This window comes from Trachypithecus francoisi, unplaced genomic scaffold (assembly GCF_009764315.1).
Source record: "Trachypithecus francoisi isolate TF-2019V2 unplaced genomic scaffold, Tfra_2.0 Lachesis_group16, whole genome shotgun sequence".
NCBI lineage: Eukaryota > Metazoa > Chordata > Mammalia > Primates > Cercopithecidae > Trachypithecus > Trachypithecus francoisi.
In genome coordinates, this window is record NW_022681461.1 from 21,582,113 (window position 1) to 21,610,046 (window position 27,934).

Here is a 27,934-nt window from a genome sequence, read left to right on the forward strand (position 1 = left end):
ATAAAATATGCTGGATTCTTATCTTACAAAAATCTGAACAGAATATTAACTGAATATGTTATATTAGAATGCATGACATATAGCTCATAAATAATTTTCCTTAAGTACATACTATGAATGAAGAGAGGCACTAAATTCTTTATATGATACGATTTTCCTCATTCTTCCCTTTGCTCACTCCACCCCAGCTAGGATGGCCTTCTTGTTTTTCTTTGAACAGGTTTTGTACATGCTGTTCATCTTGCCTGAAACACTCTATATCTAGTTAGCCTCTTAGATTGCTCCCTTATTCTTCAATTGTTCCAATTGAAGAGGACTTTTCTAACTAATATTTAAAAATTATAATTTGTCCACATAAAGATTTGTACATAACTATTTGGAGCAGTTGTGCTCATACTAACTCGGAACCAGAAACAATAAAATGTTCCATGAAAAAGTGAATGAGTATAGAAATTGTGGTATATTCATAGAGTGGAATACTAGATAGCAATAAAAGATAATGAATGCCTGATATACTTTTAAAAATTTAAAACATTACTTTTCTTTAACTTATATTTTAGGTATAGGACTACCTATGAAAGTTTGTTATGTAGGCAAACTTTATAACATGTCATGGGGTTTTGTTGTACAGATTATTTCATCCCCCAGGTATTAAGCCCAGTATCCAACAGTTACTTTTCCTGCTCCTGTTCCTCCTCCCACCCTCCCCGCTCACATAGACCCCAGTGTGTGTTGGTCCTTCTTTGTGTTCACGAGTTCTCATCATTTAGCTCCCACTCATAAGTGAGAACATGTACTATATGGTTTTCTGTTCCTGTGTTAGTTTGCTAAGGATAATGACCTCCAGCTCCATCCACATTCCCTCAAAGACATGATCTCATTCTTTTTTATGGTGGGAATGCCTGACTTACTTAACGACACAGATGAACCTCAAAAATCTTATATAGCAAAAAAGAAGCTGGTTTCAAATAATTCGATATATATGAAAGCCTACAAAAGACAATCTAATCTATAGGGACAGAAAGTACATGAGTGGTTGCCAGGGCAGGAGGAGGATAGAGGATGAAAAAGGAGCACAGAATAACTCTTTAGAGTGACAGAGTTTTCTATAACTCGATTGTGGTGATGGTCACACGGATGTATACATAGGTCAAAACTCACTGAACTGTACACATAAAGTGTTTTTTAATTGTATGTAAATTTACCTCAATAAAGTTGATTAAGAATGTATGAAGATTACCAGATATACTGTATAAAGCTGGCATTCACTTCCATGTTGTTGGACTCTGGAGCCCAACCACTGAACTACTGAGTTCAGAGCTGAGTGAATTTTTTGTTTTAAATACATACAAAACCTCAAAGAAGAAGATGATTGTTGAATTTCAAAATAGGCTGTAAAAGGAATGTAGAGGGGTGTGTGTGTGTACTTTGCTAAGACTCTCTTGACTTAAATCATTTTTGAGCATCTTATTTTGGAACTGGATTCAGAATCCAATTATGAGTGGGTCAATTTCATTACTTTATAGTCAAAATACACTTTTGGACTGACATCATCCTTTATAATCATAAGCGTAGAGCTTGACAACATATATCTTTGCCTAAAATATCAACCATAACCACAAAATAATAAGAGTTGCTGTTATTAAGAATAGTCAAAGTCATGGGCTGAAAGAAGAGTTTTACAAATACCTAAAGTCCAGTGTCATTAGAATTAGAGATTTGAATTTCTTCAGGTGATTACACAAAAGAGATGTCTACTTTCTCTTAAATGTAGATGCTTTTACACATTGCTAAAAATCATATCTTAAACTCACAGATTTACACTGTATATCAATTACTAGAGTTGATAGGCTGTTGATAGGCTACAATGAGTTCAGATTTCTATCATTAGTTCCTAAGTTGAAGCAATTAATTACAGCTTTAAAGATTTAGCAGGTTGAACTTAAGGTGACATTTAAACATTTAAATTAATTTGCAAAACAGAATTTAAGTATAGTTGCATTATCACTGATACACAATTAATGGTTAAAAAACTTTGATGACATATTAGTAATATTTTATTATACAGTCCTTGATATATTTTCTGTAGCCCACTCCAGGTAACTGAATTAATTTTCAACCCCAAAAAACATTCTAATTCACATCACAGTTCCATGTCTTTATTCTCATTTCAGGGAGTAGAAAGTTTCGCGTATGAAAATATAGTTTTAAGACTCTTTTTGTTTGTTTGGTACTTTCCATTTTCAAAGCACTTTTCATTCAATTCATTCTTCTCATTATGTTTAGTATTAGCTATCCACATTCCTCAAAAACCAAGGTACAAAAACTCGAATTGACTTCCTCAAAGGCCACAGAAAGTATCACTAATAGACTTTCTACTTGAATTTAAAGGCTCTTAAGATTTTGGCAAAATCACAAAACCACTCCAAATGTAGGTCTCTTCGTTAACTAATTACATCTTGTATACAGATAACAGGCAAAGAGTGCAACCATCATTTTAATTCTATTTTGAGAATGGTTTTGAAGTGTGAACCCGCATGCATTTAACACTAACAGGGATGAAAGGACAAAACAAAATGAAACCCCCCAAAGCCTAACAAACCTAATACCACCATTCAGTCAGCGACAGGCACAGAGAAATCACCATTTTTCATTTGTAGGAAATATTTTTGAGCATCACATGTTCGGTAGGCATGAGTTGAACATTCTGATGAGCCAAGCGGGTATTTGGGATGAAAGACTCCAGATGAAGCCATGATTAAGCAGAGTTTGCTATCAGGGTCTCTAGATTCCCATGGAGATGTTTGGGTAAATCATCTACCAGGCAAAACAATAAGGGTAAAATTCCTAAATTCTGTGTGATTCACATTGGTTTTTTTTTTTTTTTGTAAATGAGCTAGAAGATACACTCATCTATACAATGGTCAATAAATACAAAAATGAAAGGGTTTCAGTCAATAAATATGAAATGGGTAAGAGTTCACAGAGCACAGTGGTAGAAAACACATTATCTTAAAAAAATATATGAGGCGGCATTTCCAGGGAGCACATTTTATTAGGTGGAATCAAATGTATTTACCTCCCTCTGTCTTTTCAAGTAGGAAGGGCCTTATTTCTGCAAGTGGGATCAAGACTGGAGTCAAGAGACTGATTTTTCTGATAATACCACCTCAGACACTGACCAGATGAGTACCATTTCACTTCAACATTTCTTCAAAATCACAACGTACAGATTACCAATTAAAGTGCATTATGTAGCTTTAATCATAGCTACCAACAGTGTATGAGCATAGCAGGTGGTGAAGATGGAATATTATTTGTACAGTGAAATAATAAAGTACAATGAAACTTTACCCTTTCAAATGGTAACACATCAGAAATCACTTTACACTCAAAACACAACTCAAAAACACTGAAAAACACATTTTAAAACCTTTCCTTTTGATTGAACACACAGCATGCTTAATGGTTTCAGCACTTCCAATTCTTTTTAATAAGTGTTACAAACTGAAAACAAGACAGGTAGGTATTAAAAATATACTGGACATCTTAAAATTATCAACCCTACCAGTGGAAATAAAATGATGGCAATTAAAAGTAATACAGGTTATTAAAAGTTAAGGCCTCGGAGGCTAAGAAGTCATGTTAGACTGTCAATTGTTTTCCCCACGGTGGGTAATCAGTTAGAAATTAAAAAAAAAAAAAAATCTAGTAGTTTAGTTGTGGTCAAAGAAAGAGTCAGTGGGGATGGGGGAGGTTTCAGCAACATGCTGGTAGAAAAAAAGAGACTTACATAGTCTGGGAGGGCAGTGAAATGGAAGGCGTGGTAACCTCTCTCACTTAGTTGTCATTTTTTGATTTTCAATGACATTTTTTTCATTCTTTCGCCTAGTAAAGATGACAGAAGGTCCTAATTTATTATCTGACGTCTATTCCTGTTCTTAGATTTAAGAGAGTTTAACTGTATACAGTCATATAATCCAATATAAACACTTTGAAAAAAAGAAAACTAGATCACTGATGTTGCATGCATTCAATTATAATTATAACTGCACACCCAAACCAAAGATAAGGACTCGGGGCAAGAATCAGCCCGCACAGCCCAGGCACTGGTGGGAGAGGTCAGTGGATTTACAGTTTCCTCAGATTACAGCAGTAAAAGGGAGGAGATCACAAGAAAGAGCTAACTTCTTCCTGAAATGATGATAAGCCACAGGTTATGAAAAATGCCTGCATTAAAATCTTCCGCATGGCTCTGTGGATCTGCATATACTATATGCCCAAATGGAGCTGGTCAAAATGCACAACAGACAAAGATATTCTCTATAGCAGATGCCTTCTGCTGCCGACATTAACCTGAATTTTAGATGATGAGAGAAGGATCATCATCACTTATCTAACATGACCTGACAGATTGTTTGAGCTTGACTAAAGAAAAAAAGAGATGGAGTGTAAATTTCTGTTTCTGTATGTAAGTTACACCAGGGCAGGTCAGATTAGTCAATGCCATGGTGTCCCTGACGTTTCTTCCCCTCCCACTTTCTGTGCTCACTTCAACATGTGTTGGGTGGGCATGCTGAAGGTGCTCAGGAAATATTGGGAAACAGATAAATGAAGAGATAACATCCATTAAATTCCAGGAAGAAAAACCAGCTGGAATGGCAATAGCCTTCACTTTTATGGCTAATTCGTATGCTTTAGGGAACACAAAGGAGAATTAAAAAGAATAGAAAACAAAACAAAACAGAAAAGACTTTTCATAAGCAGAAAGGGAAGGGATCAAGGGAGGAAAGAAATAATATTAACAAAACCCCAAACAGCTTAATGCCAAAGTCACCTCCTGGTGTTGCAAATATTGGTCAGAAACAAAATACTGGAATTTGGATTCCAGTTCTCTGGTGGCAGAATATCACATCTGTTCATCTGGTCTAAGGCAAATAATTCCCTATTCTCATGGGCAATCTAAAGTAGATTGATAGGTACACGATCTTTATTCCATTTAATTTAAACAAAGTATCTCTGGACGAGGTTTAAAGTCAAAAGCTGTTGTCTGAAACTTAGCTAGGATTATTCACAAGATGAACAAGGCAAAATAATGTTTAGTCAGTTTCCATAGGTATGTTTTCATCGGATTATGTTTATTCTGAAAAACTAATCTATTGGAAAAGATATTTTAATTATACTATAAGAGATTATTATTATTATTATTTAAGAAGCAGCAGGGCAGAATAATCTTAGTTTGATTAAAATTGTTGAAAATTAAGGTGCCATTAGCATAAGAATGTTTACATGTGGCTTCCCTCTCTGTGAGGTCATCTCATGATAGGGTCATTTACAGAGTGCTTTTATAAGGAGGGCACAGAAAAAGGAGAAGAAAGTTCTCTGTCCCTAGCTCATCAGTGAGCACCTCCAGGGTAATCCCACTCTCAGAGAAACAGAGATGAGTCATCAGAAAGCCACATTCTTTAGTTGTTCAAGGCCAACTTCCTAGCCTGAATGAGAATCTGTCCAAGCCAGCAGCTGCTTCAGGATGAGAAACCCTTCCCTGTTCCAGTCCATAACACATGTGGGTAAGAACGGATCAAGTCTGCCTTCAGGTGGGCCGCACACAAGTCTAGCTCAAACATCATCTAGTGCTGCTGTCTGCCTAGGATGTAGGACATGGGGTATGTCTGAAGAAATGTAAGGAGGTTGGATAAAATGGATTTGGTAGGGTTTTGGTAGAGACTGTTAACTGGGGTGTTGGCTTTACTGAAGTTATCAGTGATAACAAAGACTATGAAGTCTAGTGATGTCTGAACTCCAAAACTGAGGTGTTTGCTACTCTAAGTGGCTTCTGCTTTACTTGATGAGAAAGAAATTCTGATGGGGGACATTGATGTCCCTATTACTCGCAATTGAGCAATTTGTGAAATTGTTCTCCTATTTTTTTTTAAACTACTCTTCCAACAAGTTATTAATAAATTACTCAACACTGGGACACAAAAGTAAGCCCAAGGAAGAACAGGAGTTTTCAGATTCATTTCCTGCATATATTTCACTCAGTGTTAGGACAGAGTTGGGTGGGACAAAGAAGGGCACCCAGGACCACACATTTCTGTAGGCAGGCAATTTCCATTTTCCCAGTCTAAGGAGAAATATGTGACTATGGATTCCTGCTAAGCAAGACCTGCAAAAGTCGGCTGACCTAATTTAAATACAAGCCCTTGTTGAGCTCTTGTTGTAGGAACCTTTTCTAAGCCTTAGCTCGTTTTTGTTCCTTCAGATGTTATTTCATAAAAAGTCATGGCATCTTTCTGCAGTCCTAGTAACCTGCATTCTCCACTTCCCCAAAGCATGTTGCTTCTCCTGCTAGCCTCTGCCTTAATCACATTTATTTGTGGGACTCTAGGGAGGGGATGGTAATGTTTAGAGTAGAGAATAACTCTTTTTTTAAAAAGTCATCTTATTATGATCCTGTTTAGATGAAATATGGGACTTGCCATCAACAAAATTACAAAACAATCCCACTGGGAGCCCAGCCCATTCAGAATAATTCATCTGTGAAAAAGTGAACTTTAATTGTTACTCTTGGCAGCCATCTAAGAGAAGAGTGAAATATTATACTAAATATTGCCACGTGCAATAGTAAAATACCATATCCTCCTTGCCAGAAGCAGTGCACAACCCTCTTCAAATTCAGGTTTGGGTCTGGTGATTTAGTCTAAATCCTCTGCTTCCCCCTCTCCTAAACCAACAGAGGTTTTCAAAAGAGCTGCATTTTTGTTAGAACTATTTGCTCTTTTTAAATTGCCAAAAAGTAATAAGTAAAACTAAGACATTTATTTGGGTTAAAGTTTCCTCAGCTTCATGGAGGTTAATGTCCTTAGTCTGTGATCCTTCTACTAAGAAGTTCATTCCAGCTTTCAATCAGCCAAGGTTATGTGTCAGCTCCTTCTCTCCCCTGAAGCCTCATGGATTTATATTGTAGGAATTGGGAGCATGTGGAAGCTAATCAAAACGAAACATACATATGGCAAATTACATCCTGGAACAACTGAATTTTTTTGGAACAACTGAAATTTCTAATAATTTTGATGTTGCCCACGCAATTACAATTTTGGGATCAAATCTCCTGATTTGGGCTTCAGAGAATGCAATGCCAACAGGTATTTACAATTCTAGATTAAAAGTTCATTGAAAACTGCTGCATTATATAGTTTACATGCATGGAAAGGTGTTTGATAATACTCCAAAGCAGGGACATATTCTTTTCCTAAAAATAGAGTGAAGCCTTCTGTGAAGATATTAATCAAAGAATTCTTAATGTGGCACTGGTAATCTAGGATATTTATAGGTTTTGTTTCAGCATGAGTCTATAATAAATTATTTACAAGTAATTTTAAAAATATACATTCTGGTAGAAATATTTGCATATATTGGTCATATATAAGGATATATTAAGATCATATGTAAGATATGATATGTAGATAATATGACTTAGCATCCAAAATGCTTAAATTATTAGGGCCCTTAAAAATTAAATGACTTGCTCAGGACCATGTTACCAATGGTCTGACCATCAGAACTTCAGTTTTTAAGTAGATGTGCCCTGTGCTATAGAACACTGTATTTTATCCATACAGATATATGATGATACTACGATTATTTGGGAATACGTTTTAAGTCTGTAGATATAAACAAATTAATCTTTGTTATAAGTTAGATTAATGAATTAAAACTTTTAGGTCACTTACAACTTGAGTAAACATACTAAACTTTAGGATATATGTTTTATATGGCCATTTTATTTTTATTATAACATATATTACCTATGACAATAAATAGAATAGCTACTGTGAACAAGACTTTGGGAACTATGATCCGTATTAGCCACGGGAAAATCTTCAGTATTTGTTACATACTGTGCACAATTGCATAAGGACTGGACATTATAAAGCTTCATCAGAATTTTTAGTTTATATAAAGTAACATTTCTTAGAATTATTACCTGTTTTTCTTTGTGGAAACTTTAAAACAAACAAAAGCAAAATTTGTAGAATGCATGGCCTTAGCAACTTTAACAGTGCTACACTAAAGTGAACAATAGATATCAGTTATTATTGAAGTGGAAGTAGTCCTATAGAAGGTGAGGAATTTTAAAATACATTATTATAAATATCACTTAGATACTCAATGACAGCAAATTGTAAACTAATCAGGGGTCCCATAGGTCGACTATACATGGGAGTTGGTTGATCTTTTAAAAAAATTGACCTATGATGTGGGAAGCCAAAGAAATCTCACTTATCTGTGTAGTTTTAACTTAAAAAAACAACCTGCCTTTTATTTACTAAAAGATCAAGCTCTTTGTGTGTCAGCACAAAATTTAAAGTTTTGTTTGAGGGGTTCTATTTCCTGCTCTCCGTTTAAAATGGGGGAAAAATAAAAATATTTTGCCTGTGACAGAATATGAAAGAAGTTCTCACCCTTAAAACCAGCAGCATTGGTTTTCCAGTCATTAGCGTTCAAATGTCCCGCACGGGAAGTCCTGACAATAACATGCTGTACGTCTCTCCAGGTCAGAAACGGACTGGGGAAAGACAAGGTAAGAATCATTGTACCAAAAAAAAAAAAAAGATGGGGGAAGCAGAGAGTCACAAGCAAATTAAAAAAGCAAAATCAAAATGGCAAAGTACTAAAAACAAAGGGTCAGAGATTTGGGTTTGGGATAACCAAATGCCAAATGTCGCTCTTGTTCTCAACATGGAGAAGTGACATTAGTCTGTGGGAGGCAGAAAATGTAACCTTAAACTGAAGAAATAATAAGACTGTAGTCAGGGTAGCTTAGGTTTTTAAAAGGGTGAGCGTTTCCAGTTTCCTCAACAAAATGGCTGCCCACTATGGTGCTGTCGTCCTTTGTATAAAAGTTGGCATCATCATTAGAAGATTACAGTAAGCTAGAATCAAAACAGAAGGCCTCTGGAACGTTTCTTCTTTAATCATTGAATAGTTCGGTAACTGAGTTGCAATTAATCAAAAGAACTCAGCAATGTTGAACCTTCTATGCATACATATGTGGGATATGGAAAAATCTCAACGAAACAGCATCCCAATTGTCAGCATTTTTAAGGAAGAGAATATGGTACAGAACCCAAAGCTGGGCTCCAAGGCACAGACAGTTATAAGGGTATTCTTAATTTGCAATGGGTAGTTGTTATACTGTGTTATTAGATACCTAGTTCTTATGACTACTAGCACTGAAGAACACAAAAGAGACTACTGAGCAGGAGATACTTTCATTGGAGAACTGCAATGCTAATCGTAATCACACAGAAAACAAATCCAAGCGCATACACACAGACTTTTATTCCCTTTCATTGACTATGTATATACTCGAAGGCATTTGACTCAGGGCATGCATGCAATTCTAATCAGGATACTTATTTGATTCAGTCTTGAATTCTGAGGTGTGCTGATCTTTTCCTTAACTAAGAAATATGACAATTTTCAAGCAGCGTGTGCAGCCATTTTATTTATTTCTCACCAGCCACCTTCACTTCAGCAGTAATATTTGCAAAGGATGGGAGAGAAGATTAAGGGAAGAGGAGAAAATTACTCACTACCTGCCTTGAGGTGTGATGGGCCTTGAGGTAGTCTTTTTGCACTCTCTTTTATAGGTGTATGGATATTGGGGTCTTTCAGGCAGAGGGAGAACTTAGTATCTTAATTGTGCCTAATTTTTCATGATAGGGGCTGTATGTTTCTTCACTTTATACTACATTTTTTCCCCCATCATACTCACCACATCTATGTTTTTTAGGGTGTTCACGGCGGCCTTCTAGTAAGAAGGGGTCTAGTCATCAGATTCTGACTCCTTCATTTTCTATCTATGTGAAATTAACCTCTCAAAGTCTTAGAATACCCACTTAGAACATGGATGCTAGTATCTGCTTTATATCGTTATACTGATTGAATCAGTTAAAATAATGCCAAGTACTTAACCTTGTGCCTGGTGCATAATAAGCCATTAAGAAGTGGTAGATAGCAAAGCATTTTGCTAAAATTTGCAGCCACAGATCTTATTTGGTGGCTTGAATATGAAAGAAATGGGGAAAGAAAAGTACTATTGTGTTCTGACACTTTTTCTGTTATGGTCTCAGATTAAAAATAAAAGGAGACTGAGTCCTGCCATTTTTAAAAGTTTCCCAAGTGGGTAAGACTGGATCTAGACTACTTGGTAAAGTTATATTAACAAAAGAACTTTTATTGTGGAAATTAAATCCCAACTACATAAACTTTAAAAATATGAGAACGATGAAAACAGAATTATTCTTGTTTTCTTAGGTTACAGCACTTGTTAGGAATCAATTTTAGAACCTGATAAAGCAAGAAACTTTCAAGAAAGGGAGGGAGGCTGTTTGGTGGAATCCAGGGGGCAGGATGTTTTGCTTCTAAAACAAATTGCATGATTTGACCCTTTGCTGACTAACACTAAATTCATTCACATGATCATTCAGTAGACTCAATGCACTACTGTCAGGGAAATCAGAAAGTAAGTCAAGGGATAATCTTGAATGCCAGTCTCAACATAAGATGTTCTAGCTCTGCTAAGATGGTATGTCCTAGTTATTAGGGTGAAGGGCAAAAATGACAAGAAAGCTTGGTCCAGAAAGACATTCTAGCCACTTATTTATGGTAAAGCAGAATCCTCCCAAATGAACATCTATGTTTTTATTTTGTCATGAGTAAACAGTGAGACACCAAAGAGTACACTTGGATTTGATGAAAATATCTACATCAACCTAGTAATTGTAAAATAACATTTGACACATAGTTAGAACTTTCACGTTTTAACTCCTTAAACTTAACTCTCCTTTAGGGAGGAGAAAATAAGAAAAGAAGTCAGTGTCTCATGTTACCTGTCACCAGGGCAAGATTCCTTCAGATATATCAAGCAAGAAATTCTGATCATTGGGAGATCTACGTTTTCCCTAGTTAACCTTAGCACTAAACATTTAATTTTCGTAATAGAACAGGGAACATTTATATTGATCTTATACCTTAAGCACCTGTATTCTGGCAGATTCAGGAAGCCTCCTGCATTCAAACTCAGACTGAAGAAATAAGAGTTACTTGTTCTCATGCTGAGTAGCAAAACCTAGTTCTTGGAGTGCTTGTAATCAGAAGGAAGAAATTAGCTTTAGGAAATTGGAACTACACATGGAAAGAGAACGTGTTTGGATGGTTTTACTCTGATATTTGGTAATGCACAACTTCAGAAATGATCTAATTTGAAAATTTCCTGAATTTCACCAAAATAAAGTAAGGAAGACAAATTGAAAAACCAGTGGACCTGGAATCAGTAGTGTTTCTCTCTGTGGGAAGATAATTAGCTCGAGAAACAGCCATAGGTTAATTTTGCTGGACATTATGGTTTATTTATTGCTAGAATCCAGAGACGACTCTTGTTTATGGATACGTCTGAATCACATCTTACTTTTCTTTTTTTTTTGAGATGGAGTCTTGCTCTGTCGCCCAGGCTGGAGTGCAGTGGCCGGATCTCAGCTCACTGCAAGCTCCGCCTCCCGGGTTTACGCCATTCTCCTGCCTCAGCCTCCCAAGTAGCTGGGACTACAGGCGTCCGCCACCTCGCCCGACTAGTTTTTTTGTATTTTTTTTTAGTAGAGACGGGGTTTCACTGTGTTAGCCAGGATGGTCTCGATCTCCTGACCTCGTGATCTGCCCGTCTTGGCCTCCCAAAGTGCTGGGATTACAGGCTTGAGCCACCGCGCCTGGCCTACATCTTACTTTTCATTTGTATTTATACTCACAAGGATGATGCAGAAGTAAAGACTAAGGCAAACTATTAGAGATCTCGTAAACCATTTATAAAGTAAATGCAGAGAGAGAAGGCTGAGTGCTCTCTGCAGGGAACTCCACAGTCCACAACCATAATTTAGGACTCCCTAATACCTATTCCTCTTTGCCAAGTATCTTGGACCCAAACTCCAATGGCCTCTGAAAACCGAGACCTCTCTGATCTCCAAGAATAGACAGACTTGTGCAACAAGAGATTTGAAGCAAGCAACTATTGAGAGATCAAAAGTCTAACCCACCTGGAGAAAAGAACATCTCCCAATCCTGAGTCTCGTGACCACCGCCCTATAATAAATCACATGTAGTTATGCTACACACCCCTCAAATTTCTTCCTGGAATTATTAACAAATGCCCTTAAACAAAAATATACATGAAGGGAGTAACATTTATAAACACCTACAAGATACAGGTAGCCATCTGTGACCTTTCAAACCAATGAAATGAACATGACTTTCTGGGGAGTTCTGTATATGTAATCATTTCTAGTTTTGCATCCTTTGCTGAACTTAGAGTAATAACCAATATTTAGTGAGCACTTGGCCATGGCCAGGCACTGTATGTTTTATGTGCATCATTGTTGCATGATCTTGAAAATCATATGATGTGGGTAACATTCTTATTCCTGTTTCACAGACAACAAAACTGAGGCTTTGAGTTACACACAGTAACTCAAATACACAGGTAGTAAGTAGAACTAGAATTCAAGCCAGCTGGACTTGGCTATATAACTTATGCTATCAATCACCAGATAACACTATTTCCTAATGGATACACAAAGGTGAAGCAGAGACACACACACATCTATCTGTCAGGAAGTTCTTTGACAACTGGATCACAAAGCCAAGTATGGCACATCGCGTCCTCATGGTTACACACACTTTGTACACACATTCTTTCTCGACTCTGTTGATTTTTGTTTACCATAGCATTCAGAAGATTCCTGAGTCTTAATTTGTCCTGCAGGTTCCAAAGGCCTAACTTTTACCCATTCTTTCAAAGGTAAACAGAAAAATAACACACCAGGAAAATCACATGATTTTTATAATAGTTTACATGTATGCTGTGTGTCATAACATCAGTATATTATTGCATACCATTATTGTTATGAACTTGTCGTCTTGCCTGCCATGGCCACACTTGGATGTGGTTCACAGCCAGGCTATGTGACCCTTCTCTGTTCAATGAACCTCAGCTGAACCTCACCTTAAACACTTCTAGTTTTCTAGTTTTCAGCTGCAAAAACAGCATAATTAATGACACTATCACTACCCAGTGTTTGCATTACATTTCTACTCTGAGTAGTTCCGAGTATTTCACAGGCCCAACACAAGGTTTAGAAGAAGCAGGACATCTCCCAAGAGAGACATTTTGTGTAGTGCTTTTTGTTGGGCTAAGTGCAACTGCCAGCACTTCAACTGAAAAAAAAAAAAAAAAAGCTTCACCAAAAGGTTTTCCCAGATAATTCTGGGAAATTCATGTGTGAGTGCTGAGACGGGTGGATCACGAGGTCAGGAGATCAAGACCATCCTGGCTAACACAATGAAACCCCATCTTTACTAAAAAATACAAAAAACTAGCCGGGCGAGGTGGCGGGCGCCTGTAGTCCCAGCTACTCGGGAGGCTGAGGCAGGAGAATGGCGTAAACCCAGGAGGCGGAGCTTGCAGTGAGCTGAGATCCGGCCACTGCACTCCAGCCTGGGCGACAGAGCAAGACTCCATTTCAAAAAAAAAAAAATATATCTGTATCTGCTGGTCTTTAAAAATAAGGACCAATTTGAAATCTTGGGTGACTGACTCACCTGCACTTATTAAGGAGGAAAAGATAACCAACCTCCCGCTCAACCCACCACCCAAATACATCCTCATTGTCATTTAGGGGCAGCTGATAAAAAAGACAACAGATACATATCTTATTACAGAAAGAGAATTTATCAATAAGAGGAGCAACAGCTAGTTCAGATAATGAAACTGTTTCCTAAAAGAGCAATCCTAAAATACAAGAGTGATTCTGTCTAATGAAATGATGAGGCCCAGATCAATGGGAAAATTGCATCACAAATATCCAACTTCCTAAATGTTCAAAACCAATCCAAGATGAAACTAGTCTCCTTCAATGCAAAATAAAAACACTTTTGTAAGATTATGTAAAATAGATATAGAAACAGTCAGAAAATTAATGTCACTGTACCGATGTTAAAAGAAATCGGCAGTTATGGGAACAGATTCATTGTGAGCTGGAGACACAAAGATGAGGCAGAAAGTATTTAAAGCCTGCTGAGATCGGTAAAAACATTACTCTGATTGCAGCTAGTGTATGAAAGTGGTAATTCAAGAATAAAATACCGACCTTCCTACAAAGAAAAACAATCTTCTTTTGTTAGGTAATGAAGAGCCTGAAAGGATCATCAGATTGTCAGTCCCATTGCGAGCAGGAGTATCCACCACTGGGAGTGCATTTGTTTTGCTTTGTTTTGTTTTGTATTCTACAATAATTCAAAAGTTTCAGGCCTAAAATTGGTTTGTAGTATTGGAAAATACAGCTAATAATGCCTCCAGATTTAGAAATGTGACTTGTATTGGTATTACCCAAATACCCACTTATGATTCCTCCACACCTGAACCAAAGTGGAAAAAATGAAAGAAAAGAAAAAATTGGTTCAGGACCATGCAAAGTTTTATTGTGAAAATATTCGAATCCCCTGGATTTACTCTAAACCAAAGGTAAATTTGGATTCTAAACACACTGAAGAAAAGACAGCCCCTAATTTATAAAGAAAAATTTTGTCATTGAAGTTGAAGTGTCTTCTTTTCCTTAGAAATCCTGGCTTATCACTGCAAATACTTATTGCATCTAAAAGACAAAAATTATGTTTTATGCAGGCCCTATGAAAATATAATATGTTGTTTGCAAGCTCAATAATCATTTCCTTGAAATACTTTGCTACATAAGCTCTTAGAAAATAGAACTTGAGGAAGGGTCAGTCATTTGAGATCACAAGCATTGAAATCAAATCGCAATTATGAAGCTTTCCACCAGGTCTCCCTTTACACTTAACTCCCTCCAACAATTGTGCCCTGAATATAATCCTTAAGGCCTCTTTTTATTCAAACCCATAACCCAGAATCTAGTTCTGCTCTTCGTTTTTACCCCAAGCTTGAAAACTCTTCAGAGTAGGCAACAAGTGACAATGTCAGTGTTCCTAAACGTATCCCCCTCAACCTGTGAGAAACTCTTGCTCACTCTCCCTTTTCTGCTCATTCTGTGGGCTGTCCCACGACTTAGCATGATAAATTATGCAGTTCTAGGCTCACAGACTAAGTCCTGCAGGAAGACATGGTTACCCCCCTCATTTCTATTTCTTATTCAAAATAATAAAAAAAATGTTGTTTTGCGTTCTACAGCCTCTAATCACATGAGAATGGTGGAAATTACACATCACAGTCAGGAAGACCTAGGGTGAATCATGACCTCCTACCTGATAGTTCTGTAACAACGGACAATTTACTGAACCTCTCGAGGTCTCTGTTTCCTCAGCCGCAATGTGGAGAAAATAGTGCTGACTCCACAAGATAGTTGCAAGAATTTGAGGTAATGGAAATAAAGAGCTTGGCATATGATAGGCTACCAAAGACAAGCGCCATGATGATTTACTGAGATTAAGAACCTACTGTACCATTATAACTCAGAAGGACTACTTTTGCTGAATTTACACCAGCATTTGATGAATCTGTATATAATTAGGCTAAGTTTTCTGCAATGTTCCTAAACTTTAGTAATATGGTTTTTACTTTCACTAACAGATGAACAAAACAGCATTTTTAACACCTTAGTATATTTCTGCTTAGTGAAACAACAATGCTACTAAGATCTGTCAAAAAGATCTGGTTTTCACAAGCCTATAGTGTAGGTGGCAATTTAATTGGCTGGGGAATGAACTTTTTGGATCCACTAGGACTGTTAATAAATCCACTCTATGTGTGGGAAATCTTCTCTCTTAATAGTTAGCCATTGATGTAATTGTGGAGGATTGTGAGATGTTCTTTGGTTTGATATGAGAGTGCTTTAGAATATCAAATGTTAGAATGAGGACAAGTATACTTATTTGCCTAGCCAAATTGCCAGACTGAAGTGCTTTTGATACTGTTCTACACAGTTCAGAGATTTGCAGAGTTTTCACCTCAAAAGCCAGTAGTTAAACCCTTGGAGAGGCAACAGAAATCATTGGTTGCACTGCCATTATTATTATGATTCTAAATTACTTTATAGCCTTTTTCTCCCATTTTTTCCTGTTAAGTAAAAGAACTAAAATGATGCTTCTCTTGATGTTTATTGAAGTATATTTCAAAATGAGGCTTTTCAATGATCAGCTTTCACTGTCAACTTTAATGAAAGTAAGAACTTTGGCTTCTAGAATTTGAAGTAAATATTATTATGCCTATTTAAAAAAATTTGTATAAACTTACGGTGTACAAGTGTAATTTTGTTACATGCATATATTACATAGTCATGAAATCAAGGCTTTTAGGGAATCGATCACCCAAACAATGTATGCTGTACCCCTTAGGTCATCTCTCATCATCTAACCCCCTCCCACCGCCTCCCACTTCTCATTCTCCATTGTCCATCATCCCATACTCAACATCCATATGCATACATTATTTAGCTCTCACTTTTAAGTGAGAACATGCAGTATTTTGTCTCTCTCTGTCTAACTTGTTTCACTTAAGATAACAGTCTCTAGTCCATCCATATTGCTATAAAACACATGATTTCTTTTTTTGTTTGTTTGTTTTGAGACGGAGTTTTGCTCTTGTTGCCTAGACTGGAGTACAATGGCATGATCTCAGCTCACCGCAACTTCTGCCTTCTGGTTTTAAGCAATTCTCCTGCTGCAGCCTCCTGAGTAGCTGGGATTAACAGGCATGTGCCACCATGACTGGCTAATTTTGTATTTTTAGTAGAGACGGGGTTTCTCCACATTGGTCAAGCTGGTCTTGAACTCCCGACGTCAGGTGATCCGCCTGCCTCAGCCTCCCAAAGTGCTGGGATTATAGGTGTGAGCCACTGCACACGGCCTATTTCATTTTTTAATGGCTGAATTATTATGCCTATCTTAGAAACTCCCAGTTTAGTGTATCATTTCCTAGCAGTCTTTCTAATTATTAGACATCATTGGTAGGAACAAAAAATATTTTAAAAATTACATACCACACACATACACACGCACAGGAAAAGATCAACAAAGACTAAGAGAAATCTATTTCAGAAATTTTGGAAGCATTTCAAAGAATCTTATGAGCTAATGTGACTATGAGGAAAATAATTTTTTTTAACTTTCTTTTTCATTGTCTCCCTCTATTATATATCTTGGGATGCCAAAATGGTATCTTTCCAGAATCCCTGATAGTGAAGGGTACCCAGGAGACAGAGTTCTGACTAAGAAAGCAAAAGTCTACCGGGCATTTCTGAGAAAGCTTTGCTTTCCTGCTATAAGGACTGCTAGTCCTGCATCATTTTTTCCTTTCTCCTTTTATTTGGAATGTGGATATGATGATTGGAGCTGCAGCAACCATTCAGAAAAGAATAACAAAAAACCCCACATAGACCTTGGCCTTGGTAGTTTGAGCTTGGTAGCCTTGAGTCAACATCTTGACTGCTAACTCGTGGACCTTTTCTTTTTCAACCCTCTTTCTTACTACTGAAGACATTTCCTAAAAGATGTATCTCCAAAAGTACGGCGTAGTAGACGGCATGTATTGAAGGCTTACTGTGGGCCAGGCACACACACTATCAAGAGAATTCTACATTCATTATTTCATCTATTCTTCATGACAGTCCTGTGAGACAAATACTGTTATTACTTTCACTTACAAAATAAAAACATCAAAGCAGAGGAAGTTTAATGATCTTCCTCAAAGTCATACAATTAGCCACAGTTGAGACTGGCCCAGGCAGCCTGATTTTAGAGCCTCAGCTCTGACCCTTGCCACCTGCACTGTCTCGGACTAAAGCGGACTAAAGCGGGGCATGATGGAAAGAGTCAGGTTAATGGTGCTTGTAGGGACTGGCTGTTCAGCCTCTAGTTTTGTCAGAAGGGGTAGGAAATGATCCTCTCACTTCAGAGGGATCTCTGCTAGAATCTCAGAATTGGACAGGGAGATTTGCTCCTCATCCCATCCTTCAATGGCAGATTTGAGTAGGTCTGTGCTTGGAGGCTAAGCAGAGCAAGGCAGCCACAGCCTTTCTGTAGCAGTTTTTTTTTTTTTTTTAACTGAGAATGAATAATTTTTTTTTTTTTTTTTTTTTTTTTGAGACGGAGTCTCGCTCTGTCGCCCAGGCTGGAGTGCAGTGGCCGGATCTCAGCTCACTGCAAGCTCCGCCTCCTGGGTTTACGCCATTCTCCTGCCTCAGCCTCCCGAGTAGCTGGGACTACAGGCGCCCGCCACCTCGCCCGGCTAGTTTTTTTTGTATTTTTTAGTAGAGACGGGGTTTCACTGTGTTAGCCAGGATGGTCTCGATCTCCTGACCTCGTGATCCGCCCGTCTCGGCCTCCCAAAGTGCTGGGATTACAGGCTTGAGCCACCGCGCCCGGCCATAATTTTTTTTTTTTAAAAGGAAAGAATGGAAACAAAGAAAGGAAAAAGAAAAGAAGGAAAAAGAAATGTAAGGGAAGAGTACAGGGAAAGGAAAACGAAGTGGTGAGAAAAAAGAGAAGAGTCCAGACTAGAAGAATAACAATAATATGGAGCTGATGGAAAACACAGTGCAGGGAAAAGGAATCAACCAAGTAATAAAGCAAACTGAGTGAGAGTAAGGAAGATTATGAGGAGTACGAAGTTGTATTAGCAAAAGCAAAGGATGCATAGGAAAGAGTAAATTGACATGGATAGGTGGAATTGATACCATGGAAAGCTGAGTTAATGATGTGGAATACAAATCTGAGGACTTCTTGCTTTTTTTTTTTTTTTTTTTTTTAAGATGGAGTCTTGCTCTGCCACCAGGATGGAGTGCAGCAGCATGAATCTCGGCTCACGGCAACCTCCACCTCCCTGGTTCAAGCGATTCCCCTGCCTCAGCCTCCCAAGTAGCTGGGTCTACAGGCCCACGCCACCAAGCCCGGCTAATTTTTTGTATTTTGACGGGGTTTCACCATGTTGGCTGGGATGATAGCGATCTCCTGACCTCGTGATCCGCCTGCCTCGGTCTTCCAAAGTGCCAGGATTACAGGCATGAGCCACTGCACCCGGCCACTTCTTGCATATTTTTTAAGGAAAGAGATGACAAGAAGACAAGATGATGGATTTGGGGGAGAGGAAACAAATCTGGCTTCAGAATATTAGCTATACCTTGCTCTCAGGACTAACAATTACTGAGTCTTTCCTATTTACCAGATGCTCTACTGGGTGCTTTAGGTATATAACTTCACTTAATGAACACACAACCCCATGAGATAAACAGCATTGTTATTCCCCTTTTACAGATAAGGAAACTAAGGCCTAGAAAGGTTAACTTTCTTTCTCAAAGCCGTGTAACTAGTAGGGAGCAGAACAGGAATTGGATGGAAGGTTTCTCATATACTTCAGGACGCAGGCTCTGAAGCTCTGTGGTGATCTTCGCCACTAATCAAAGTCACATTTGATTTAAAATGTTCAAGGTGGGCTAAAAATACTTAATGTTTTCCAGGATATATTAATGAAAAGAGTTGCATCCCCTAGACTAGTCCTAAAATATATACGTTTTCATTACAATACAAATGAAAAACAAAATCCTAAAACTAAGCAAAACAGGACTCCTAGTTTAAGATTTTCTCTGCAAAGCTAATTTTAAAAGATAATAATAGAACAGTTAAAGTAATTTAAAAGAAATAAACCCAAGAATTTTACACTAGCCTTGTCCTCCTTCATGAGTGAATACAGAAGACACATTTGCAGGATTGAGAAAACTGACTAAGTTGCCCGTCGACAAATACAGACTCTGAAGATCAAAATAAAATAAGTAAATAATTTAAAGATTTATTTCGATTTATGAATAACTCAAAATTTAAAACTGTAGAATATATAGTTGTTATTAGAAAAGACCTAATGATGACTCCAAAATAAACTGAACAGAATTGAGACTTAATAATTGTTTTAAAAGAATTCTTCTGGGAATAAAAAATACTAAGAAATAAATTAACAAAAATGGTCTTTGGCAAAAATGCAAATTATGGTATTAAAGATAGGGAAATAAGTAGAAGGGCGGTAAATGTAAGCCATGTTTACATAGCAAGGAGTCAAAGGTGATATCTCTTCTATTACAAAACACATTGATTTCAAAATATGGCTTTATTTACAACTATGTATAAAATATGAAAACTAAAAATTAAACAATAGACATAGATTTTGTCCCCTGCACAAAACACATACAAAGATTCACGAATGGGAGAATTCATTGTAAACAGTATAACATTTTAGATAAAAAACACTTAAAAGGACAAAAAGTTGAATTTACTTGAAAGACAAAGTAAAATAAAGATGTAACAGCATGATATTTGCACATCAAAATGGATGAATCAAAGACTTTAAGAAAAAAGAAGTAGGCGGGGCGCAGTGGCTCATGCCTGTAATCCCAGCACTTTGAGAGGCCTTCGTAGTGGGAAGGTCACTTGAGGTCAGGAGTTTGAAAACAGCCTGGCCAACATGATGAAACCCTATCTCTACTAAAAAAAAAAAAAATAATAAAAATAGCCAGGCATAGTGGCGGGCGCCTGTAATCCCAGTGACTCGGGAGGCTGAGGCAGGAGAAAAGCCTGAATCTGGGAGGTGAAGATTGGAGGTTGTAGTGAGCCGAGATTGCACCACTACACTCCAGCCTAAGCAACAAGAGCAAAACTTTGTTTCAATAAAAAGAAAAAAAAAAAAAAAAGAAAAAATAAGTACCTGATGGAAGCACAGTAATGTTCAGATAAATTTAATCCATGTATGTCAGGAGAAAAACATACAGGATTTGTTTACTTTATAGTTAACATTTAATAATATTGAAATATATGTCGTATAAAGAGTCTTTCTTTTTTTTGAGACGGAGTCTGGCTCTGTCGCCCAGGCTGGAGTGCACTGGCGCGATCTCGGCTCACTGAGAGCTCCACCTCCTGGGTTCACGCCATTCTCCTGCCTCAACCTCCCGAGGATCTGGGACTACAGGCGCTCGCCACCATGCCCGGCTAGTTGTTTTGTATTTTTAGTAGAGACGGGGTTTCACTCTTAGCCAGGATGGTCTTGATCTCCTGACCCTGTGATCCCCCCGCCTCGGCCTCCCAAAGCGCTGGGATTACAGGCGTGAGCCACCGCGCCCGGCCAAGAGTCATTTTTTTTTAAGACTTCACAGATCAACTTAAGAACTTGTAATGAAAAGTTGAAGTTACATTGGGCCAAAAGGAAATTTCACCAATTGCCCTAAGCGAAAACAATACCTCACAAAACACTGGTGTTGTTATCATCTAACCCTATTATCTGACCACAATGTAGTGAAAAAAAGGTCAAATCTCAATAGTGACAAAGTTTGTTTAACACTTAACAGTACTTTACTCAATTGTCATTCTATCAAACAGGAAGTGAAAATATCATTAGAGAATGACAGTCTCTCAAAAGTGTGTTCAGAGATAAATTCACATCTTTAAAAAGTTTTATTAATATAAAAGGAAAAAATAAACGAACAATGATTCAGCCAATAAGATTCATAAAAGAATGAGGAGGAAAACAGGAAAGAAAGTGTAAAAAGAAAGAAAGAAAAATGGAAAGAAAATTACTGATAAAGAAATCTCAAAACTGGACCTTTGAAAAACAGTAACAAAAAAACTAATCGAGAAAATAAGAAGAAAACACTAATAAATTCTAAATATTAAGGCAGTCATAAAAACCAATACAAGAGATGTTTATAGTATTAGAAAATACTGGGGTTACTTCTAAAAATGGCTTTGAGGCCAGATGGTTTCCTTCAAACATGCAAGAACTCTGATCCCAAGGGTCTCTGGAGAGAAAATACAAATTGCAAAATTCCATAATTTATTTTGTGAATTTAACATCATCTGATACCAAAAACTTGCAGAGACAGAGGCCAGTTTCAAGGTCAAACCAACATGGGTTTAAAAAAACGTGAGTTAAAAGCTTGACTCTCCGTTTACTATCCGTGTTACCTTATAGATAAGAATTACATGAAATATACCAAAAATATACTTTAGAAAATGCTATTTATCTGCTGTAGGTACACAACTAATGTTAGCTAGCTGCCGTAATAATAGCATAGAACACACATATATACACATACATTATGTAGTAAAAGAAAATCGCAGAAAAATAAACTCAAAGACATAAAATATGCTAAAATTAAACCAATAGCATATTAAATAACTAAATCTGATTCATAAATATAAGCAGGGAATAATATTAACAATGTATTATTCTAATAAATCATATCAACAAATCTAGTATGAGAAACTATATATTCATCTCAACAGATACGGAAACACCCAAATCTCATTCCTAATGATAATATAAAACCAAAAATGCTGCATAGGCATTATGAAGAACATCTAAAAGAAACACAAACATTGACAAAAAGTGAAATAGAAGGTGAAAAAAAAAAAGGAATCAATAGAAAATCAGGATCTAAATGTGAATGCTTACTATCTCATAATATTTACCATTTTTTGAAGGGTTAATGCAATCGAAGTAATATTGTGATGATATCAGCTTCCTTATTTTTAGTACTTTCCATATACCTAAGTTCATTTTTTGCTAGCAACAATCCTGTGATTCTGAGTTATTGACCCAAATTTCAGATGAAAAAACCGCAACTAAACAAGGTTAAGAAATACGACTTCCACTTGCTCAAGTCTATCCAGGAAATAATAGTAGAGGCAGGATTGGAACTGAAGTTAGCTTGACTCCAAAATCTCAACTTATAATGACTAATCTGTACCACTATCCAATAAGAACAAATATGAAAAAGTCTTAAAACACAGACAAGTATTACTATCATCAGATGCTATGAATATATTCTGAAAAAAACAAACAAGATATAATGTGAGTTATAATGTGAGTTAAAGGACCTAGAGATAAGAAAAACATACAAAAATAATGCCTCTGTTACAGATAAGTAATAATCAGTTAAAGAAATAATAGCAATAGCAAAACAAACAAATATTTGCTATTCCAAAAAATACGCCGGAAAACCTATGAAACTAAGGACAAATCTGATACATTAATATGCCAATAAAAAGAAGATCTAAACAATGTATAATGATTTTCTTGATTGGGAATACTTGTAAAGCAGCCAAGATTTACACAATTGTTATAAATTGCCACTGGGATTGTTTTTGGAACACAAAAGACTGATTCTAAATTTTATCTGGGAAAATGAATGAATAAGAATGTTTAAGAAAATGTTTAAGATATGAAGTGATTCTGTAATGTTTAAAGATTTGGTAGAATGATAGAACAGAAAATACTAAAGGAGATCTTCATATATGCAACAACTTAAAAGAATACAAAACAAACTGCTTTTGGAGGAGATAGATTACTTAACAAATGACATTGGACAAATAGGATCCCTATAAAAACTCAATTTAGATCCTCATACTGGACAACAAAATAAGCTCTAGTTGGTTAAACTTTAATGATGACAAATAAAACAAGAAAGCAGCATCACATATTGTCACTGATTTGTGGTATCTAAAAATTAAAACCAGTGAACTTACGGATATAGAAAGTAGAAGAATGGTTACCAGAGGCTGAGAAGGGTGGTGATGGGGAGTGCTGGGGGGAGGTAGGAAAGGTTAGGGGTGGTCAAAAATAATAGTTAGAAAAAATGAATAAGACCTACTAAATGATGGCACAACAGGGTGACTGTAGTCAATAATAACTTAATTGTACATTTAAAAATAACTAAAAGAGTGATTGGATTGTTTCTAACTTAAAGGATAAACGCTTGTATCACGGATATCCCATTCTCCATGATGTGATCATTGCACATTTCATGCCTGTATCAAAGCACCTCATGTACCCCCTAAATATATACACATACTATGTACTTACAAAAATATTAAAAATTAAAAACTCAAAAAATAAAGAAAACACTACATTAAAATGTCACTCATTAATAAATTTTGAAATAGGAAAGAACTTCCTAGCCTGAGGCTTTTAAATCTGGGGTCCATGAATTCCCCGAAGGTACAGGAAATTCCTTGCCCCATGTAAATCTGGACTCATTTAGGGTGAAACATACATAGCTTCATCAGCATACGTAAAATTCTCTAGGAGGGACAAAAAGATCAGGTATGCCTATCTAATTGAAGATTTCATAAAGAACACATGTATTTGACTAAATAATACTTTTAAAATAAATTTAAAAATTCCCTATTTCAAAACAATATAAACAATACCTAGAAGCAAATGAAAAATTAAAAAATTACTTGCTATAACTATGGCCAAAAGGTAATATGTTGGGTATATGCAGGTAAGACAAATACGAACATGAAAGAGTATTAGGTGATTAGTAGAGGATTCAAAGCATTATTATCTTTTCGAGTGACTTTGAAATACACTTTTCAAATTCAATTTGAATACCAGTCCTTACAATTCAAAAATGTCTCAGCATCTCATTTCCAAGAACTGAATGGAGACAGCACCTACAAAAACCTGAAACCTTCTTTAATCTAATCTTGCTTAACTGCAGGTTAGAAAAACATTGTTTGGTTAAAAAAAGGTTGGTTTAAAAAAACAAATGGGAGGGGAGTAACAAAATGAACAACATGATCTGAAAGGAAGGCAAAATGCAGACTGAAGACAAAGTATGCAGTATTTTTATAGTAAACATGATGCATATATTAAGAATATTTGGAACTAGCATCATAGCATTAGGAGTTACACTAAAAGCTTAAAACATGCTTAAAGTTGGCTGTGTAGGGAGATATTTGATTTACATTCTGCATGATTTATATATATATTTTATAAAACGTATTTTGATAATACTTATATTAATTTGAAGATTATATTATCATCAAAATAATACATTATATAAATAAATACCTAAATTTTAAAAATGGTTCTATTGCTAATAATATATTATCATCATCATGGGATTGCTCTTCCTGGAATCTATCAGTATTAAATAAATATTTATTTGCTTCTAAGATATTAGTGGCAAATGAAATTAGTAGAATGCTTGCAAGCACCACTTTGATGAAAAAGGCTCTCAATCTTTTGTATTTCAAAGACTGGAACATTGTTTTTCAACTTGGGAATCAACGTGAGATTCATCACTTTCATTGCTAAGTAAGGATAGCATCATTTCCTACAAGTAGGAAAATGTTATGCGAAAATAGTATATATAATCAGAATGAGTCACTTTAAAAATTCCTTTTTTAAAATTAAAAAATACACCTTTGTTTTAAAAATAACCTACATCGCCGTTGTTATTCACCTTTGCCTGGTGACCCCTGAGCTCTCACTGAATAGCATCTTACAGACCAGATGGTTTCTGGGAAATCTTCCAATGTTATGATTCTTCAGACAAACTGACAACAATTGCTTTATATTCCAGGTATGGGATCCCAAATGCTTGAGAGTTTTAGTACACTGAAAATTATACAATCGATTACATCTGCTATGGAAAATGAGGCTATCAAATGTCAATTCCAATGTCACCTAAATTCAGAGCAACGAACAAAAATTCAGCATGACGAATAGGATCACTCCTGTATCACACTCTCTCCAGGAAGCTCGCTACAACATTCTTTCAAGTTGTTTGTAAAGGTTTCCAATAGCTAAATAACAAGCAGACGCTGCTGAGAGCCCTTGAGAGACCCTCACCTCCCTATTTTAAATCTCACTAGAATTCTCTTCCTTCGCACCAACATTCCCTGGTTGTGTACCAAGATTTTCAAATAAATTCGAGTGCTCACTGAAGACTACGTAACTGCATTCTTGCTGACTAGATGAACAATTTTCATCTGTGAAGTGATGCCAGTTGTCAACCTGTTTTCAATCATATACAGGCAGTTTTCTAAATTTGTTATAGGAATATAAAAATTATGGATCATTCAGGTATTCCTCTTTATCATTTGGCCTTCTATTAAGGCTTGGTTGTGACTGCAAGCTCTATTAGATGAAAAAGGTAAGATGTGCTTAAACGTTGCCAGAAAGCAATAACTCAGTTAAAAACTCACAAAAACCAACTGTAAGTTGAATCACTTTTATGACTCCGCAGCAAAAATGCTGTCATCTCCTTGATGACCTTGCCACTTCTTTTCCTTATTTGCCGTTATTCATCCTTTCCTACTCTTCACCCTACCATCAATCCCGCTAGCACAATATAATGTTTTCTTCTATTTTTTCCTTCACGCCAGATATAATTATCTTTAATCTCTACCTCCCTTGACTGAAATGTAGGCTCTGTTGGAGCCAAATTCAAGGCCTCACACACATTTGTGCTCAACTTACTTGACTGTTCCTGGCAGCTCTGGCAAGGACCATGCATGTTTTGTTCATAGATGTATTCTAGTTCTTAGCACAGTGCCAGGCACATACCGAACTAGCTAAACATTGCAACTATGACTTGTAAGATGTATTACAGGTTCAGAAATGTGAAAAAAAAGTTTGTTTCAAAATAAAGAAATTATGATAACAAGCATGACTCAATAAATATTTCCTGAATGAATCAATCAAGATTTAGAGTTTAAACAATATCTCACTAACTACAGATACCGGAATAGATACCTATCCATGCTTTTGAATAGCTGTAGGGAATGTTCCTTCTCTTCATTTACTCATTCATTCACTTTACAGTTTATAGTGTCCATTTGTAATTAACCATGTCCCGTTACAGTACTTAACACAGAAAGGTGATGTGGTAGAATGGCGGGTTCTGTTGTCACATTACCTTGAATCCACCTACCACACCTATCACCTATGTGAATTCCTAACCCTCATTTTCCACATAGGAGATATGGTGATAATGCCTACCTTAGAGCACTGCTTTGAGGATAAAATGAGATTACCAGTGTAACACTCAGCTCAGTATTTGGCATAAAGCCAGCATTCAATGAAAGTTGACTGCTGTTTTTTCCACTGTTTTCTGTCTTAATTTTATCTTTTTGCACTATGCAACATCTCCACACTCAAGAGGGACCAATGGCAAGAAGAATCTTTTGGGTCACAAACAGGATATCACTGTCTGATGTACTATAATCTTTACTGATAGGGATGATACAACCAGGCGTCACAGACTTACTGCTTTTTCTGTGATATGCAAACAACATAAACTTTTACTTCATCTTAGTCACACGTGAGGTAGTTACTCAATAAGGTTCAGAATTATGAATAGAGAAATGAAAACTTAATCTAAGATGGTAAGAAATAATGCAATCTTATAAACATACAATGTCTTTCTTTTTGTGTTGCATGTTCTATTGCAGGTATTACAGTTTATTTCACTATGAATATGTTGGTTGGAGCTTTCAACACATCAGATGCCATAATCAATTTGTTGATGTCAGGATAAATAAAATCTTACATGTTAGTAAAATGACATGCTTTCAATCTGTCATTTTTATTTTCCTTAAATTTACTTTTCTCTCCTAGTGATAGCAAAATGCATTATGATTATAAATTTTTAAACAGAGGAAAAAAAGAATGCTGGAATCAGTTAATACAAAAACTAGATTCCAGTGCCACTAGGAACAATGAGGCTCTTCTGAGCAAACGACACCAAACAATTTTAACTTTTATATGACAAAAATGTCCTGGAAGTAAAAAATTACAGGGCAAGACAATGTAGCCATAGGCTAGATCAATTCAAAACTCAGTCCAAGAAAACTTGGCATATAAACAGATTAAGTTTGAATTGTGTTTCAATATAGAGTAGAGGAATATAATCTGAGAATTTTTAAATACAAAAACAGCGATATTTGATGAAGCCATCCAATGAATTATTATGCAATGAATCTTTTAATATGCTTTGACTAAAGTGATTAAGTAGCAGGCTATGATGTCCAACTAATGGACCCCAAAAAAAGTCATCTTCTCTTTTTCTTAGCA

General features: G+C 36.4%; 1 protein-coding gene across 3 annotated transcripts in view; it reads right to left on the bottom strand.

Annotated features, from left to right (window-relative positions):
• Positions 1-27,934, bottom strand: part of PCSK5 (proprotein convertase subtilisin/kexin type 5) — a 464,591-nt gene that overhangs the window by 211,695 nt on the left and 224,962 nt on the right. For all 3 annotated transcript variants that reach the window (XM_033237074.1, XM_033237073.1, XM_033237072.1), the window contains exon 10: positions 8,469-8,572. In XM_033237074.1, coding sequence (XP_033092965.1) covers positions 8,469-8,572 — 104 coding nt within the window. The remainder of the gene's footprint in view (positions 1-8,468; positions 8,573-27,934) is intronic.